Source organism: Leptodactylus fuscus, chromosome 6, assembly GCF_031893055.1.
Source record: "Leptodactylus fuscus isolate aLepFus1 chromosome 6, aLepFus1.hap2, whole genome shotgun sequence".
In the NCBI taxonomy this organism is placed as follows: domain Eukaryota; kingdom Metazoa; phylum Chordata; class Amphibia; order Anura; family Leptodactylidae; genus Leptodactylus; species Leptodactylus fuscus.
The window spans coordinates 121,101,785-121,122,174 of record NC_134270.1 but is presented as its reverse complement, the minus strand read 5'-3'; the positions used below and the strand labels follow the sequence as shown (position 1 = coordinate 121,122,174).

General features: G+C 42.3%; 1 protein-coding gene across 1 annotated transcript in view; it reads right to left on the bottom strand.

Moving 5' to 3' along the window:
- Positions 1-4,754: 4,754 nt before the first annotated feature.
- Positions 4,755-20,390, bottom strand: part of G6PC3 (glucose-6-phosphatase catalytic subunit 3) — a 38,972-nt gene continuing 23,336 nt past the window's right edge. The window contains exons 3-7 of the mRNA XM_075278371.1: positions 16,757-16,857; positions 16,587-16,665; positions 16,158-16,276; positions 6,500-6,641; positions 4,755-5,620 (exon numbers count right to left, since the gene is read on the bottom strand). Coding sequence (XP_075134472.1) covers positions 5,260-5,620; positions 6,500-6,641; positions 16,158-16,276; positions 16,587-16,665; positions 16,757-16,857 — 802 coding nt within the window. The 3' untranslated portion in view covers positions 4,755-5,259. The remainder of the gene's footprint in view (positions 5,621-6,499; positions 6,642-16,157; positions 16,277-16,586; positions 16,666-16,756; positions 16,858-20,390) is intronic.

Here is a 20,390-nt window from a genome sequence, read left to right as displayed (position 1 = left end):
AGTCTTGGCTTTTTTATATGCCTCCTTAGGGTACCCCCTTTCTTGTAATCTAGTTTTTAGTTCTTGAGCTTGTTTCTCATATTGGTCATTTTGATTATTCACTCTTTTTAACCTTATAAATTGTCCATATGGCACTGCTTCTTTCACATGCTGCGGATGGAAACTATTATAATGCAGCAACAAATTCGTTGCTGTATCTTTTCGGTATACCTTGGTGCTTAATTCTCCATTCTTTACATTGAGTTGTACATCGAGAAACTCAAGCGATGTCCCGCCTATATTATAGGTGAAATTCATATTAAATTCATTTTCATTTAGATATTTTACAAACTGAATAAATTCTTCGTCTGACGCTGACCAGATAATAAAGATATCATCGACATATCTTAAAGGGGTTGGCCACCCTTAAGCTGAAAAAACCACAGTGCCCCAGGCAACTCAGAAAGATGGTTATAGGACAAATGTGCTGTAAAAATGAAATTTATTTTATCTGTTCCCCATTAAAATGAGATTTTGCAGTGTGAGCTCAGCCAGCTTGTGTGGGCGGGACATCAATAAACTGAAAGTAAAACTCCCGGGCCTGCATTCCAGGCTGAGGCGCATCATAGCGCTGCCCACACATAGGATGTGATCACACAGTTTCATTCACCTCAGCACCTCCGGCTAGCAGAATGCGCTCACAATGGCTGTCACTGTCACAACACTGGGCTGAATCCTAGGGGTCCTGCACAACTAATAGCCGCTGAGGGCCGCTATGATTCATCCAATTTGAATGGAGCCGCAAAACACCTTCTTTAGCGCTAAATTCAATAAAATGCCACCGAACACCATCGATTACAATAGGGTTGTGACTAAATACTATACTCAATAAGGACCTGCTCCTTATCACTTATAGTATTAGCCGCCTTAGTGTGATCTATTTCCCATTACTGGTCAGGACCTTTTTCCCCCTAGTGGTCAGGTCCTGAACTGAAGTAGTATTTAGCCAGCTCACAGTGAAATGGCTAAATCCCCTACTCCAGAAGGACCAGGTCCTCACCAGGTCCATATATGTACATAGAAAATTATATATATATATATATATATATATATATATATATATATATATATATATATATAAAGCCAGGTCCTCACCAGTCCAAATTCCAGAGAACAGTTCAAATTCTTATGACCCCCCTTGCAAGATACCCACAGGGGAGGGGATAACTTGTTGCAGATAAACCCTGTGAGTCTACCCCCGCACTGCTAGCAGTTATTTCACCAATAGCCATATATTTCCTGTGCACCCCCAGACAAGCATTCTATATCTCTCTAGTGGACCCCCGTAGTGTTAATAAGCACTCCACAGCTCAGAACACTCCAAACACGTTTCACACAACTCCCCATGTGTCTTTTATGGCCAAAGCCCAACGTGGTGGTAAAAGCATGGCAAAAACTGCAGCATATTCCAGAGTTTCTTTGTGCCTCTCATGCAAACCTAAGGCTTAGTTCACACGTAAATTACGTGTGGCTTATTTTGGCACCGGAAAAAAAACGCTTCCTAATTAGGAAGTGCTTTTTGGGACCTTGGCCCGCTTTTTGTGGAGTGGTTTTTTGTAAAAACCGCTTCCAACAAGGCCAGGCGGTTTTCCCATCCCTTAAAAGAGAACGGGCCGCAAAAAACACATTGCGTTTTTACCACACGTTTTTTTTTTTTTAGAAAAAACACAATGCATTTTTATGCAAAATCCGCCTCCATGTTCCCGTGTGAACTAGCTCTAACACAAATATGAAAGATTCCTCCATTCTTCATGAGCCTCTTGTGCATCGCTAACCCCCCCCCCCTTCCTGAATGTACCTTCAGTGCAAGGAGCACACACAACCACCCCCCAGCTCTCCACATGCCTCTCTACTATGCACCCCATATCTCTCCCCCGCAGTACACACTACACCCCACATTATACAATGCACCCCACATCTCTCCACTTCCACACTACAACACGCACCCGACAACTCCCATAGTACACCATGCACCCAAGATCCCCCCCCCCCCAGTACTCCATGCACCCTACATCTCTCACCCCCACTACACAATGCACCACAAATCTGTCCCCCCACAGTACACTGTGCACCCCATATCTCTCCCTATTAGACAATGGACCCCACATCTCTCCACCTCCACACTACAACATGCACCCTATAACTCTTACCCCATAGTACACCATGCACCTGAGATCTGCCCCCCCTCCCCGCATCTCTCAGCCCCACTACACAATGCAGCCCAGATCTATCCCCCAGATTTGTCCTCCCCTCCACACCATGCACCCTACATCTCACCCACACTACACAATAAACCCCACATCTTTCACATCCCCACAATACACCAGGCACCTCACATCTCTGCATGTTCCTCCACTGCAATGGCATACAACTTTTCTATATGGTTCAAGGACCTTCTTGCAATCACAGACACGCCTACCCAGTAACAAGACTAGAGAGTCATGTGACTGTGACATCATAAGGTCCTTCCTGAGTAGTGAAAGACCAGGCAGAAGAGCAGAGCAGGCACAGACACGTGACATGGTCAAGCTGGGTCACATGCCCCTCCATGTCACGAGCTCAGTGGTCAGAGGAGGAGTGTCAGAGCCAGGGAAGCGGGGGGCGTGGCTTCAAAAATAAAGGGACAGGTGTAGAATTGAAAATGAATGTCTATGAGAAAGTTTATTATTTATCTTTGGGCTACACATTACAGACTGTTAGTTAGAAAGTGGCCAACCCCTTTAAGTATAATTTTATAGAGCTCGCGAACAAGTTCTTAGATGTAAATACCTTTTTTGCTTCAAACATTGCCAGATACATATTGGCATAAGTGCAAGACACAGGCGTCCCCATCGCGGTGCCTGTTCTTTGACTATACCACTGATTGTCGAAAATAAAACAGTTGTTATTCAAGATTAAATTCAGACCATCTTGTACAAAATTAATCCGTTCTTCGCTTTCGGCCATTGGTTTCAAAATAGTGACCACGGCTTCAACACCTTCTTTATGGGGAATACGGGAATATAAACTTTCAACGTCAATTGACATTAATTTATATCCCTCTTCCCATTCTAATCCCCTAATTGTATTCAAAAAATCTTTAGTATCCTGCAAGAACGCTGGTATATTATGCAGGACAGGTCGCAACATCCAATCAATGTATTGGGAAATTGGCTCAAGAACGGACCCCATACTGGCCACTATAGGGCGTCCGGGGGGATTACTCATAGATTTGTGAATTTTAGGTAAAAAGTACCAGCATGGTCTTACAGGCTGATCTACTAAAAGTTTCTCACCCGTTTTTTTTAGAAATAGTGCCATTCTGGACGTAAGTACGTAAAAAGCTGTTCACTTTCCTCTTAATTCTATCTGTTGGATTCCCTTGTAACTTCACATATGTTGCTGTGTCAGAAAGTTGCCTTACAGCCTCCTTAACATAGTATTCTTTGCTCATAATCACGGTGTTACCACCCTTATCGGCCTTTTTATAAACTAGTTGGTCCTGATCTTTTAACCATTTAAGGGCTTTTCTCTCTTTACTGGTTAAATTCGAGGGGCATTCATGATAAACTAGGGCTTTAACCTCTCTCATAACCTGCGTAAAAAATAAGTCTAGGGTACTCCCTGGAACTACAGGAGGGTCAAACTGGGAAGTGACTCCTCCTCTAAATTTCTTCTCTAAGTCGTCTTTTACCGGATCGATATCTTCACTCTGCAACACGTGGAGATTTAACAATGCATCCCTCTCCTGTTCTGACCACTCATCAGAAAAAAAGCCAAGAGGCCCTATCTCAAAGGTTCTTTCAACTGGTTCTCTTTCACTCTCACCGTTATTTTTATTAGCATAGAATTTATACAAGTTGATTTTCCTAATCCCTCTGTATAAATCTATCTCAAAATCCACTGGATCGAAGGCTTCTGTCAATCCAAAATTTAAACCTTTCTGTAACACAGACAAACAATGGCTATCTAAATGCGTATCAGTCAAATTGACCACTGCAGATATGTGGGTGGGATCGTCTGTCATCTCCTCCAAGACACTTGTTTTCGTTTGGTTCCTGTCCGCCCTTCTTCTTCCTCCTCGTCTGGTGCGCTTCTTCCTAAAAAAAACTCTCCTATCTTTCTGTCCTGGTCTCTGGAACCCCGTAACATTCTCCGCCGTGGAACTCTGATCATCTGAGGTACTGGACTCTGTCTCCGTCGTCCAGTAATCCCTCTGTCGATAGGGCCGAGACTTATTCCGAAAACTCTTATTAGGGTGCATTCACACTGAGTAAACGCTAGCTTATTTTGTAGAGTAAAATTACACTTGTAAATTTTGCTATCCCATTGACTTCAATGACATTTTACAGGCGTATTTTTACAGGCGTATTTTTTACAGGCGTATTTTTTACAGGCGTATTTTTACACTTGTAAAAAAATATCATTGAAGTCAATGGGATAGCAAAATTTACAAGTGTAATTTTACTCTACAAAATAAGCTAGCGTTTACTCAGTGTGAATGCACCCTTATTCCAGAAACCTTTTTTGTTGTTCTTGGCCGACCATTGTCGCCTATTATTGGAACCTGCGCCTATAGTTTTGTCATTCCAATTAAAAACACAACCAGACTCGAAATCTTGCTTGTCTCTTAGGAATTTATCCCGCTTTCTTTCTTTAATTTCTGCCTGTATCAGTGCAACTTTTTTATCAAGACGTTTCACAACTCCATTAAACATGTCTTCTTTCATTCTGGATTTAAGTTCTGATTTGGCTTTAAATAACTCAGCTTCCACTTTTTTATGTTCCTGCTCGTTTTTCTTTAACACCAATTTCAATATGTTCAGCGAATGCTAAATATGCAGTTGTCTCCATTCAGCCATAAATTCTGCATCGTCTCTATACATTGTTGGCTCTTTGTAAATTCTCAACCCACGTGGGATACGTTTACAGGTGTTATAAGATTGTAACGAGTTAATAGTCCAAAACATTTTGGTCTCACGTTCTGCTAAATTCAGAATTTTTTGTTCAAGTGATTTTGTACTTAAAATCTGAAACTCATCCTTTTCGTCACAAAGGCTGAAAAAAGTTAAGGCGTCTTCTCTTCCCGAATATATATTACTCTCATCTGCCAACTCCATTGCGTTGTCTTTACTTTGATTCATATTGCCACATATACCAACCATAAACTCTGGTCAATAATGCACTGGTTGGATAATATCTCAATATTTCAACAAAATCTTTCATAGAGTTGGGGTTACCTTAGTCTCTTTTCTGCATAGCCCCTGAGTCTAAACCCCTTACAAGGTAAGGAGACAGAATAATGACAATTAGGGGACATGTGCAATGTCGCAGAAAGTTCAGCAGGTAGTAGAGTAATGGGGGGGATATTGGGAGTGGAAGTGCTTGCTGGAGCTTGAGGAAAAGAAAAGACAGCAGTAGACAAATGCCCCTTTCACGCCAGCTTGGATTGTCTGTGTGCAGTCTGCGGAAGAGTGGGCAGTGCAAGGCAAATCCCAGTCCTAGAGCATTCCCTGCGCTTCTTGTCACTGATGAAAAGGGTCTGGTCTCCGGCCGTATCCATTCAGCCTTTGTACACCATTCAGTGGCTAGATGGATGGACCTAGCACCATGGAACAAAAAAAAGTAGTGATTAATAATTACCTAACTTGACTAGGGCTATAATAGTGAACGCTTATGTGTATTTGGCATATGTGTATCATGGCAGATAGTTTAGTCCATAATTCACATGGGATTGGTTAACCTACAAGACTTCCAGTTTCCACAAGAAGAAATAATTCTTCCTAGACCTATGTCTCTCACATGGTCATCCACTACCCTGCTCTGCATTGAAAAAATGGTTGTCTGCAGGTTTAGCTTGTATCCTATATAATGTTGCAAGGCCTGCTGACTTATACTGCAGCCACAGAAGAGGTGGCACTAGAGCTCCAGCTCTCTTACTCCTTAAAGGGGCTCTATCATTGGGAAAAGTCATTTTTAACTAAGCACATACTTGCATAGCCTTTAGAAAATGCTATTTCACACATACCTTTTGTATGTAAATTGCTTCAGTGGCTTTTGAATAAGTCCGTTTTAATTCATATGCTAATTAGCTTCCAGCCAGCACAGGAAGTTCCCAGCAGCACTCCTCTCCTATCTGTGTGTGCAAACAGGAAGCAGGAAGTCATCAGCAGCATACATAGGAAAGAATAGGCAGAGGGTGCACGATGAGACTTCCGGGTGCTGGCTAGAGGCTAATTAGCATGTGAATAAAAACAGGCTCATTCAAAAACCACTGTGGCGATTTACATACAAAAGGTATGTGTGGAATAGACTTTCTAAAGGCTATGCAAGTATGTGCTTAGCTAAAAATGACTTTTCCCAATGATAGAGCCCCTTTAACACAACCTATTAATATATCCTATAATACATGACATCATTATGTACACCAACCATAGTGAAATTATACAGTATATCTACTATATGCCAAAATCATACTCACCAAGAGAGATCTACTCCAAATGCACTCATTCCCCAGTATACAAGAAGAGCCCCAAACATCAGACACAGTGACGCACATGCAAAAAAACGAAAACTGCGGTGATGGGGAACATTACGTTGCAGGAAGTATCCTAAGAACACACCTAGAAGAAACAGGGGAAAGAAATTTAGTTTGGTTAACTTTACATCAACATTGTATCACAGCAAGTTAAAAGTGTAATTCTACGACCACAAATGTCAGATATTAATATTTATTTATATAGCACCAACATATTCTGCAGCAGTTTATGATAGGGGCAGGCCTATTGTACCATGACAATCCATCCATGACAACTATGAGATGGCGAAGATCTCAGAGGTTTGGCCCTGAGGAGGGAGTCTCTGATCTATGATAAGATAAGATAATCCTTTAATAGTCCCACAGTAGGGAAATTTCAGTGTGTTACAGCAGCATAGTAATACAGATACAGGATAATACACAGTAATATATTACAGACGTAGACACACATATGCTGAGAAGAGAAGATATACTAGGAGTCCATAGCAGCTAAGGAACAGAAGAAGAGAGAAGGAAGACTTCATAATGATGAGCTGAGCGTGAGAATGAATCAGGACAAAATGAGTTTTGCTGTTACCACAGAAAGAAAAGAATGAAATCTGGAAATGGTTGATAATCAGGAGCAGAAGAGTCAAACACAACCCCAAGATAATGGATGTACTGCCTTTGAGCAACAGTGTAACTTCCAGTACCTAAATACAGGCGGATCAGATAAAGAGGTTTTCTGGGACCTTTAAACTGATGACTGAAATCCTTAAAGAGGACCTTTCATCAGATTGGGCACAGGCAGTTCTCTATACTGCTGGAAAGCCGACAGTGCACTGAATTCAGCACACTGTCGGCTTTTCCGATATGTGCCCCAGGTAAAGCGCTATCGGTCCCGGTACCGTAGCGATTTACAGTCAGACGGGCGTCTCTGACAGTCAGTCAGGAACCTCCTTCTCCACAGCAGCGCCTATCACGCTGTACAGTGTGAGCGGGGAGGAACGCCCCCTCCCTCTGCTCACAGTGCTCGTCCATAGACGAGTATTATAAGGAGGGGAGGGGGCGTTCCTCCCCGCTCCACAGTACAGCGCGATAGGCGCTGCTGGGCAGAAGGGCGTCCCTGGCTAACTGTCAGAAACGCCCTTCTGACTGTAAAGCGCTACAGTACCAGGACCGATAGCGCTTTACCCGGGACACAGATCGGGAAAGCCGATAGTGCACTGAATTCAGCGCACTGTCGGCATTCCAGCAGTATATAGAACTGCCTGTGCCCAATCTGATGAAAGGTCCTCTTTAACCCCATAGAGACACAGCCCAAAAGTGACTTAAGGACCAGGCCTCTTTTTTCAAAACTGACATGTGTCACTTTAAATGTCAATAACTTTGAGACGCTTTAACTTACACAAGTGATTCTGAGATTGTTTTTTTGTAACACATTGTACTTCATGTCAGTAGTAAATTTTCGACAATATGTTTTGTCTTTAATTATGAAAAAATAGGAAATTTGGTGAAAATTTTGAAAAAAATGCAGTTTTCAAACTTTGAAATTGCAAGCCTTTCAAATAGAAAGTCATACTACCCAAATTTTTTCATAAATATAATTAACCATGTCTCATATTTATGTGGCAATCAAATTTTAAGCACCCTTTCATTTTTTTCAGAAATTATAAGGCTTACAAGTGAAGCAGTAATTTTCCAAATTTTCAAGAAAATTTCCAAAACACATTTTTCAAGGGACTAGTTCAGTTCTGAAGGGAAATTGAAAGGCCCCTCTAATAAAACCCCCCAAAAGTCACCCCATTCTAAAAACTGCACTCCTGAAAGAATCCAAAACAGCAGTTAGAAAGTTTCTTAACCCTTTCAGCATTTCACAGCAATTACAGCAAAATGGAGGTCAAATTTACATTTTTCAATTTCTGTCACTAATATATTCATTTAGCCCTAGAATTTACACATTTACTAAGGGTTAAAGGAGAAACTGCACCCCACATTTTGTTACACAATTTCTCCCGAACACGACAATACCCCATATGTGCTGGTACCCTAATGTACGGGCACACAATCGCTCTCAGAACGGATGGAGCGCTAATTGGATTTTGTAGGCCAGATTTTGCTAGAATACTTTTCAGGCACCATGTCCCGTTTGCAGAGCCCCCAAGGTGCCAAAACAGGGAAAACCCCCAAAATGTGACCCCATTTTGGAAACTAGACCCCTCAAGGAATTTATCAAGGGGTATAGTGAGCCCTTTGACCCTACAGGAGTGTAGCAGAATTGGCCCAACAAAAGGAAAAGTAACATTTTTTGCTATAAAATGTTGCTTTAACCCCAAATTTTGCATTTCCACAAGGGGTTAAAAGAGAAAATGCACCCCACAAATTGTCAAGCATTTTCTCCCAACTACAGAAATGCCCCATATGTGGATGTAAAATGATCTATGGGCACGCTGTAAGGTCCAGAGCGGAAGGAGCGCTATTGGGATTTTGGAGGGCAAATTTATCTGGAATCTGTTTCAGGCACCATGTTGCATTTGGAGAGCCCCTGAAGTGCCAGAACAGTAGAAACCCCCCCAAAATGACCCCATTTTGGAAACTAGACCCCTCAAGGAATTTATCAAGGGGTATAGTGAGCACTTAGACCCTACAGGTGTTTCACAGATTTTTTTACCATTGAGATGTGAAAATGAAAAATTACTTTTTTTATAATAAAATGTCACTGTAGCCCCAAATTTTTCATCTTCACAAGGGGTCAAAGGAAAAATTGCACCCCACATTTTGTTACACAATTTCTCCCGAACACGACAATACCCCATATGTGCTGGTACCCTAATGTACGGGCACACAATCGCTCTCAGAACGGATGGAGCGCTAATTGGATTTTGTAGGCCAGATTTTGCTAGAATACTTTTCAGGCACCATGTCCCGTTTGCAGAGCCCCCAAGGTGCCAAAACAGGGGAAACCCCCAAAATGTCACCCCATTTTGGAAACTAGACCCCTCAAGGAATTTATCAAGGGGTATAGTGAGCCCTTTGACCCTACAGGAGTGTAGCAGAATTGGCCCAACAAAAGGAAAAGTAACATTTTTTGCTATAAAATGTTGCTTTAACCCCAAATTTTGCATTTCCACAAGGGGTTAAAAGAGAAAATGCACCCCACAAATTGTCAAGCATTTTCTCCCAACTACAGAAATGCCCCACATGTGGACGTAAAGTGATGTATGGTCACACAGTGGGATAGAACAATAGTTGGAGGGTATATTTGGCTGAAATTGGTTTTAGTTACCATGTCACATTTGCAGAGGCCTTGAAGTGCCAAAACAGTGAAAGCCCCCAAAAATGTGACCCCATTTTGGAAACTAGACCCCTTGACTTCAGTGACGTCAGTGTTAAATTGCACCCAAGTATAGCAAACATTTGGATGCAGCTTGTATGGCAATAATTTATTTTGCAGAAATTACTGCATAACCGGATGAAAGTAATTGTGTGCAGAATACGTGATGGTATAAGGAGGCGATATTCCATGGAAAATAAATTCTAAAATTAATATTCCATGGAAGTGTGGTACAATCTAAAGCACTCCTTCATGCACAAGCCAGGTTTATCAGGGCAGGTGTCACACTGATAAGTGGTGTCTCTCCTTATTCCTCTTTTGTAACACACTCTGCATCTTTTTTGGTTTTTCCCTTTTTTAGCAGTTTGGGGGACTTCGCCGGGAAAATGTTGCCCTGGTACTATACGGGAACCTTGAGTTTCAGAAGTACTGGGGCCTGGCACTTCTAGGTCCCCAAATATCAGGGTCTTGATAATTGTCTCCTGAAACTCAAGGAAAGTTCCTGTGTGGCCTGCACATCGTGATAGCACGTACGCGTTATACAATGCCATCTGAACCATGTGCATGGCCAGCTTTTTGTACCACACTCTTGTTTTTCGCATGGCACTGTAGGGCTTTAGGACTTGATCAGATAGATCAACCCCTCCCATGTACTTATTGTATGCCAGGATGCAGTCTGGCTTGGAGACAGTGGTACTGGTGCCACGCACAGGGACAGAGGTGCTGCCGCTGCCATGAATTGTGGTCAGTACAAAAACATCCCTCTTGTCCTTATACTTGACCAGCAGCATATTTTCATTGCAGATGGCACTACTCTCACCCTTTCTGAGGCACTGCTCAATATGTGCCCTAGGGAGGCCTCTTTGATTTCTGCGCACAGTCCCACAAGCTGCAGTTCCTCTGGAACTCAGGGATCTAAAGAGTGGGATGCTGGTGTAAAAGTTATCCACATAGAGGTGATAACCCTTGTCCAGCAGTGGGTGCATCAAATCCCACACAATTTTCCCACTAACTCCTAGGATTGGGGGGCAGTCTGGGGGCTCAATCCTTGTGTCCCTTCCTTCATACACCCTAAATTTATAAGTGTATCCTGAACTGCTCTCACATAGCTTATACATTTTAATGCCATACCGTGCCCGCTTACTGGGCAAGTATTGGCGGAATTTTAGCCTCCCTTTGAAACTGATCAGAGACTCATCAATTGCAATGTTCTGATCAGGGATGTAGGACTCTGCAAATTTGGTACTAAAGTGTTCAATAACTGGCCTAACTTTGTATAAGCGGTCAAAATTTGGGGCATCTTGGGGCGGGCACTGGGAATTATCATTATAATGAATTAACTTTAGGATACTTTCAAACCGCTTCCTGGTCATAGCCATTCGATAGATTGGAGTGTTGTGCAAGACATCTGTACTCCAATACTGACGAATTTTAGGTTTTTTCACTATGCCCATATGCAGAATAAGACCCCAGAAAATCTTCATTTCTGCTGCATTTACTGGGGTCCAGTTCTGTGGCCTGGCATAGGAAGAGGTGGCATTTTGTTCCAAAAATTGTACGGCGTACAAATTCGTTTGGGCCACCATAAGATCTACAAACTCATCAGAGAAAAAGATTTTGAAAAAGTCATTTTCTCTGAAGCCCTCAGTCTCAATTTGTATTCCTGACCGGGCAACAAAGTCAGGAAGCTGAGGTTCAAAATTTTCTGGTGGTGGGGTCCACATGGGCTCTACAGGTGTGGCAACTAAATCAGCAATTGTTCTGGGGCGCCTCCTTTGGGGTTGCTCATCACTGGATGAGGAGGAGGAGGAGGAAGAAGAAGAGGAAAAATAAAGGAATGGGGCATTTTCCTCTTCTCCCTCGCTGGCGGTATCAGTGTCAGAGGCCAGTATGGCGTACGCCTCTTCTACTGAAAACCTTCTTTGGGATGATTGGGACTGTTGGGACATTTTTGTGTGTGTGTGGTGTTTTACTTAAGTATATAAAACTTTATTTCTTGAAACTTTATTGAAAATTCAAAGTGTGGGGTGTGTGTTGTGCTTTAACACGTGTATTTGATGTAAAAAAAAAAAAACCTGCAAAAAAAGTACAGATGTGATCACTAACGTTTATTTGTTACTGATCACTGCGCTGAGTAGCACAAAGGAAAAAAAAAAGATTCTTTTCTTCTAACTAAAATTGAATTAACTAGAAAAAAAGTGCGCAAAAAGTACAGATGTGATCAGTAACGTTTATTTGTTACTGATCACTGCGTTGAGTTTAGGCACAAAAGAAAAAAAAAAAAAAGATTCTTTTCTTCTAACTAAAATTGAACTAATAAAATTTAAAATAGACGGAGCAGTCTATATATATTTTATTACTAAATCTAACTAGAAAAAAAGTGCGCAAAAAGTACAGATGTGATCAGTAACGTTTATTTGTTACTGATCACTGCGTTGAGTTTAGGCACAAAGGAAAAAAAAAAAAGATTCTTTTCTTCTAACTAAAATTGAACTAATAAAATATAAAATAGACGGAGCAGTCTATATATATTTTATTACTAAGTCTAACTAGAAAAAAAGTGCGCAAAAAGTACAGATGTGATCAGTAACGTTTATTTGTTACTGATCACTGCGTTGAGTTTAGGCACAAAGGAAAAAAAAAAAAAGATTCTTTTCTTCTAACTAAAATTGAACTAATAAAATATAAAATAGACGGAGCAGTCTATATATATTTTATTACTAAATCTAACTAGAAAAAAAGTGCGCAAAAAAGTACAGATGTGATCAGTAACGTTTATTTGTTACTGATCACTGCGCTTTAGAAAAAAACTGAGTTTAGAAAAAAATTCTTCTCCTAGCTAAAATTGAACTGCAATAATACAGATAGAAGTGTGTGTATATATTTATATATATACACACACACACTATATCTTTATTGCAGAAACTAACTAAAAAAAAAAAACCAAGAAGGGCTTTCCAAAAAAAGTTCTGCTGGTAAAGTGTTAATTTTACCAGCAGTCAGGAAGAAGGGGGAGGGAGGCTCTGTTCTGCACCCACTGGCTAGGTGCAGATTGCAGAACTTTTTAGGAGCTGATGCAGCCAGACGTGAGATCAGAGGTTGGTGGAGAGGGGGGATGAGAAGGGGATGGGGATGGGGATGGGAGGGTGGAGTGGCTGGGGAGAGATTTTTAGGAATGACAGGAGAGGGTGGCTGGCAGCAGCAGCGACGGAGCTCTGATCAGATCAAATATGTCACTGAAGACACGCAGCAGCAGCGGTAACGCACAGAAGGCTCACAGGGCAGCACGGAGGTCTACTCTGCTCGCAAGTCCCAGGGGAACTGACATGGGAAGCAAAGTGACCCCCGGTTAACACTGTCCTGCAAGCCTGCAATTGGTTGATCGGCCGTGACACGTGCCGATCAACCAATTGCAACATCTGGATGGTTGGCGCCACTGTACGCCCCCCAAACACTCGACAGGGATTGGTGGTATGTATACCTCCAATCCCTGTCACTTTTACTGACATCTGCCGGCGCAGATCCAATGATCTGTGCCGGAAAGCTGCCGGAAAGCTGAAATTTACCGATCTGAATAGATCGGTCATTTTCAGCGATCTAAGTGGCAGGGAGGGGGTTAAACCTCCCGATTCACGTGGAGAAGGTTGTCTGCTGTCATGGACAGCAGCAACCTTCTTACAGTTAGCGTCTCTTGAGACACGGAGACTATTTATAACCATGACGTACTATTACCTCATGGGTCGCTAAGTACCAAGCTCCCATGAAGTAATAGTACGTCAAAGGTCGCTAAGGGGTTAAAGGCATATTCCCCAAAACATCAGCATATTTAGATTTGCAGATAATTTAATAAACATTTTTGCAAATATAAGTAATTCAAAATTCTAAAGAAAAATTCCCTATTAAAATATAACTTTTAATGGTATCTGTTAAAACGTGAATCCCCTCAGTAAAAAAGGTATAGTGCTGCAGGGTAAATAGGGAGTTTTCAATACCAGTAGGAGCTAAGTAGGGGGTACCGGATGAGTGGGACTGATCCCTCCAAACAGTCCTAAATCACTATTCCTACACCAAGTCTAGTTCCCCTCTGTAATACTCTATTTGCTCCTATTGTGACTCCTGCCCTTTCAAGCACTGAATTTAGATACAAGCCAGTAGCTGCATAGATACACAGCCAGTGAGTTAGGTCCTATAATCTCAGCGTTGAGGTGTAATTGATTAGTTTATAGGGTGTTATGCAGTGAGGGTCTGGATGTCTAGCAGCCCCCTTTCCTATGGATTGACAGGACAGGGCTTCATTAGCTGAGATTATAGGACCTAACTCACTGGCTGTGTATCTATGCAGCTACTGGCTTGTATCTAAATTCAGTGCTTGAAAGGGCAGGAGTCACAACAGGAGCAAATAGAGTATTACAGAGGGGAACTACACTCACCGGCCACTTTATTAGGTACACCATGCTAGTAACGGGTTGGACCCCCTTTTGCCTTCAGAACTGCCTCAATTCTTCGTGGCATAGATTCAACAAGGTGCTGGAAGCATTCCTCAGAGATTTTGGTCCATATTGACATGATGGCATCACACAGTTGCCGCAGATTTGTCGGCTGCACATCCATGATGCGAATCTCCCGTTCCACCACATCCCAAAGATGCTATATTGGATTGAGATCTGGTGACTGTGGAGGCCATTGGAGTACAGTGAACTCATTGTCATGTTCAAGAAACTCTGTCTGAGATGATTCCAGCTTTATGACATGGCGCATTATCCTGCTGAAAGTAGCCATCAGATGTTGGGTACATTGAGATAATAAAGGGATGGACATGGTCAGCAACAATACTCAGGTAGGCTTTGGCGTTGCAACGATGCTCAATTGGTACCAAGGGGCCCAAAGAGTGCCAAGAAAATATTCCCCACACCATGACACCACCACCACCAGCCTGAACCGTTGATACAAGGCAGGATGGATCCATGCTTTCATATTGTTGACGCCAAATTCTGACCCTACCATCCAAATGTCGCAGCAGAAATCGAGACTCATCAGACCAGGCAACGTTTTTCCAATCTTCAATTGTCCAATTTCGATGAGCTTGTGCAAATTGTAGCCTCAGTTTCCTGTTCTTAGCTGAAAGGAGTGGCACCCGGTGTGGTCTTCTGCTGCTGTAGCCCATCTGCCTCAAAGTTCGACGTACTGTGCGTTCAGAGATGCTCTTCTGGCTACCTTGGTTGTAACGGGTGGCTATTTGAGTCACTGTTGCCTTTCTATCAGCTCGAACCAGTCTGGCCATTCTCCTCTGACCTCTGGCATCAACAACGCATTTCCGCCCACAGAACTGCCGCTCAATGGATGTTTTTTCTTTTCCGGACCATTCTCTGTAAACCCTAGAGATGGTTGTGCGTGAAAATCCCAGTAGATCAGCAGTTTCTGAAATACTCAGACCAGCCCTTCTGGCACCAACAACCATGCCACGTTCAAAGGCACTCAAATCACCTTTCTTCCCCATACTGATGCTCGGTTTGAACTGCAGGAGATTGTCTTGATCATGTCTACATGCCTAAATGCACTGAGTTGCTGCCATGTGATTGGCTGATTAGAAATTAAGTGTTAACGAGCAGTTGGACAGGTGTACCTAATAAAGTGGCCGGTGAGTGTAGACTTGGTGTAGGAATAGTGATTTAGGACTGTTTGGAGGGATCAGTCCCACTCATCCGGTACCCCCTACTTAGCTCCTACTGGTATTAAAAACTCCCTATTTACCCTGCAGCACTATACCTTTTTTACTGAGGGGATTCACGTTTTAACAGATACCATTAAAAGTTATATTTTAATAGGGAATTTTTCTTTGTGTCTTTCTAAAAGTTATTACTTCCCTAGACCCTGTGTATTCTAATTCAAAATTCTGCAGCGTTTTAAAGATTTTCTCTAACCATCCTAGTGGTGACAGGAACTTGTCAGAAACTTAGCCATGATTTCCTTATTGTGAAAAGGTTATCAAGTGGGACAGCATATGCACAAGACGACGACCTGACCGCAATAAGGAAGTCATCGCTTGGTTAATGTCTAAAATGTCTAAACACGCCAATAACTACAGATATACTTGTGGGAATACCGCTTTAAGTTAGGTCATGAAAAGATGATTCATGTGGATCCCACACCAATCTTTAATTGATGACCTGTCTTAAGGAGAGGTCATCAGTTATTTAGCTTTTAAAACCCCTTCACCAAACCAAGAAGCGAATGGCGTGATTGAATGAGCCACAGTATTACAGTAACCAAATGCATGATATCTCTTACCTGTAAGGATTCCAGCGACAACCTGGTGAGGAAAGTGTGCTAGGATAAGGAGTCTAGAGACTGCAATCCCCACCATCAGTAAGCTGTAGAATATGAGCGGCATTGTCTGGATCATGCCCCTGAATAAGATATGTATATGTTAGCATAGTTGTAACTGGTGAGTACAAGACTAAGACCTAAGAGAACTGTACTTGCTGCCAATGAAATTCTAGAGAGAGCCAGGAGACAGGAGAAACCCTTCCAGTGCCAATGTTCTCAAATAAACTAGAACAGAAGGAGCTACACATGACTGGAAACTCCACTAAAAGTTAAATTGTGTCTGGAAAAAAAATCTTGGTTAAGGAATGGGATAAATAGCACTTATGGACCACATTAGGCTGAAAGTCGTTCTACGATAGTCTAAGGAGCAAAGTAACCCTTGTGTCTTACCTCGGCAACAGCTCAGTGCAGAACATTGTTATCGGCCATAGGGCAGCTCCAGTGATCATGCAGTGCCCTGAAGGACTTCCTAAGTACAGAATTTAGGGTTAGTGCCACATATAATATAGTTGATATTGCCTATATAAGTGAAAAAGCCTTGATAGTTTGTCTGCACTGACCAGGGCCTGTCTCACAAGTGGAAGGGAACTGCTTCAGGTTATATTCGTCATGTAGACCAGTTTCATGGACCCACCAGAATGGCCGCTCACCAAACAGAAACCTATGGAGTGAGAAGAGCCAAGTATAATAAAGTTCATTGGACCTTATACATGAATTGTATATAATTGTATCTTGCGTCATAGGTATTGGAACAAAACCAGTCTAAGGAAGCCTAAGGCTGGATGCACATGGGGAAATATGGTCCATAAAATGCAAACCGTATATTCCCCGCGCTTCCAAGACTGAATCACATCTGGAGACGGGATTCCCGGCATCATAGTGATTTTTGATGCTTAACCCCTTAGCGACCCATGACGTACTATTACTTCATGGGTGCTAGGTACTTAACGACCCATGAAGTAATAGTACGTCATGGATGTAAACAATCCCCGCAGCGCAGTGCGGGCGTTCTTGGAGCGGGTGTTAGTTGTATCTGACAACTAACACCCTGCTCCATCCCCCTCCATCGGACATGAGTGCCGATTTTGGGTTTTAACCCGTTGATTGCCGTGATCAAACATGATCACGGCAAACAACGGGTTGCCCGATCTTTTAGGGATCCCCGGCACCCCCCTCTTGCAAGATCGGGGGGTGCTGGTATCCCTACCATGTAGCCAGGGGTCTGATTAGTCACCCCTGGCAGCCCTGAGTCCCACTTACCTCTTGTATCCTGGCCGGGATCTCCTGGAGCTGAGCTGTCCCGTCCGCACGAGCCGAGAGCCCTCACTTCCTGTTTACTGAGTGAGACGTGCAGGCTCTTACTGCAGCCTGTGACTCACTCTGTAACAGAGGAGTAGGTGATGCAATCATCACTCTTCTAAGTGTCCCATAGGGACACATGAGAAAGTTAAAAAAAAAGTGGAAAAAAAAAAAGTGTTTTGAAACAATTAATAAAGTTATCAAGCCCCAAAAACCCTTTTTTTTCTATAGAAAATGAATTATATAAAAAAAAAACCTAAAAATTAATAAAAACAATACATATTTGGTATCGCCGTGTCCGTAACAATCTGTACAATAAAACTGAAACAATATTTAATGTACACGGTGAATGACGGAAAAAAAAAACTGGAAAAAAACCGCCGGAAGTAGTGATTTTTCGCCATCTCACCTTATAGAATGTGCTATAAAAAGTGATCAAAAAGTCAAATGCACCTCACAACAGTACCAATAAAAAGCACACATTGTCCCACAAAAAATAAGCCCCCAACCAACACTGTCAACCAAAAAATAAAAATGTTACGCCTCTCAGAAGATGGCGATGCAAAAAACATTGATTTATGTCTCCAAATGTGTTTTTGTTCTGCAGAATTAGTTACGCATAAAAAAATCATATAAATAAGGTATCGCCGTAACCGTACCGACCCGCAGAATAAAGATAATATGTTACTTATACTGTACGCTGCATGGCGAAAAATTTACAAGGTAAAACGCAATACCGGAATTGATTTTTTTTATTTAAATCCAGCAAAAAAAGAGTTAATAAAATGTATTCAGTAAGTTGTAGGCACCCAAAAATGGTGTCATTACAAAATACATCTCATCCCGCAAACAACAAGCCCTTATATGGCCGCGTCACCAGAAAAATAAAGAAAATATAGCATCTAGTAATGCAAGAACAAAAGCCCGCAAAAATCGCCAAATTATTAGAACACAACTGGCTGCGTCAGGAAGGGAATATATAAGCTGTGCGAGTGAATATCAGGGGACACCCCAGATTTACAGCTTATGAGTGAAAAGACACCAGAAGTGACCCCCAAAGTGACCCCCAGAGTGACTCCCCCAATCATAGGAGCTACTGGGTCATAGTAGGAAATTCGGTGTTTGCAATGTCCTCCGCACAACTTATATATTCCCTCTTCGCCATCCGCTGTGCAGTCACGTCCGGGATACCAATACTCACTACACCCCCTGATAAATTCTTTGAGGGGTGCAGTTTTCAAACTGGGGTCACTCCTTTGGGGAATCCACTTTTCTGGTACCTTATAGGCTCTACAAACATGACATGGCGTCCAGATACCAAACATCTGAATCTGCGCTCCAAAAGCCACATAGCGCTCCTTCCCTTCTGCGCCCTGCTGTGCGCCCAAACTACAGTTTATGGCACATATATGACACATGTATGATACTGGTGTACCCGGGATAATGCACGTAATGTCATATGTGGGTATAAATTGATATTAGGGCACAGCCAGACACAGAAGGGAAGAAGGGTTATTGGGTTTTTGTAGCACAGACTTAGACGGTTTGGGTTTGTTTTTTTTTTGGATGCCATGACACTTTTGCAGAGACCCTAAAATTGCCCTTACAGAATGGGGTCACTTCTTGGGGAATTCCAGTTCACTGGCACCTCCAGGGCTCTGCAAAAACATCATGGCACCCAGAAAGTCTCTCTAAATCTGTACCCCAAAAGCTAAAAAGCGCAGTGCTCCTTCCCTTCTGAGCCCTGCTGTGTGCCCAAGCAGCAGTTTATACCCACATATATAATTTTTTGCCCCACGGGATCGCCCACTTAATAGTTTCAGGAGTGCAGGTCTCTGACAACACAAAGTGGGTGCAACGTATTGGGCACCGAAATGACATATTTCTTTAAAAATTAAAATTTTCATTTTGTACATTAATTTTTGGGAAGAATTTTTAGGCTCAAAATGATAATACCCCTTTATTCATTCCTTGACAGGTGTAGTTTCTAAAATGGGGTCACTTTTGAGGGGTTTCCATTGTATTGGTACTTTAGGGGCTCTGCAAATGCGACATGGCACCAGAAAACTGCCCTCAAAAGCCAAATAGCCCTCTTTCCATTCTGAGCCCCGCCATGTTCCCATACAGCAGATTATGGCCACATATGGGGTATTGCCGTGTTCAGGAGACATTGTGTGATAAACTGTGTGTGTGTGTGTGGGGGGGGCTTTTAATTCTCTAACTACTTGTAAAAATTAAAAATATGGCGCTAAATGGACAATTTATTGGAAAAAAGTAATTTTTCATTTTCACATCTCAATGGTAAAAAAATCTGTGAAACACCTGTAGGGTCCAAGTGCTCACTAAACCCCTTGATAAATTCCTTGAGGGGTCTAGTTTTCAAAATGGGGTCATTTGGGGGGGGGTTCCACTGTTCTAGCACTTCAGGGGCTCTCCAAATGCAACATGGTGCCTGAAACAGATTTCAGCTAAATTTGCCCTCCAAAATCCCAATAGCGATCCTTCAGCTCTGGACCTTACAGTGTGCCCATACATCACTTTACATCCACATAAGGGGCATTTCTGTAGTTGGGAGAAAATGCTTGACAATTTGTGGGGTGCATTTTCTCTTTTAACCCCTTGTGGAAATGCAAAATTTGGGGTTAAAGCAACATTTTATAGCAAAAAATGTCACTTTTCCTTTTGTTGGGCCAATTCTGTTACACTCCTGTAGGGTCAAAGGGCTCACTATACCCCTTAGTAAATTCCTTGAGGGGTATAGTTTCCAAAATGGGGTCACATTTGGGGGTTTCCACTGTTTTGGCACCTTGAGAGCTCTGCAAACGGGACATGATGCCTGAAAAGTATTGTAGCAAAATCTGGCCTACGAAATCCAATTAGCGCTCCATCCGTTCT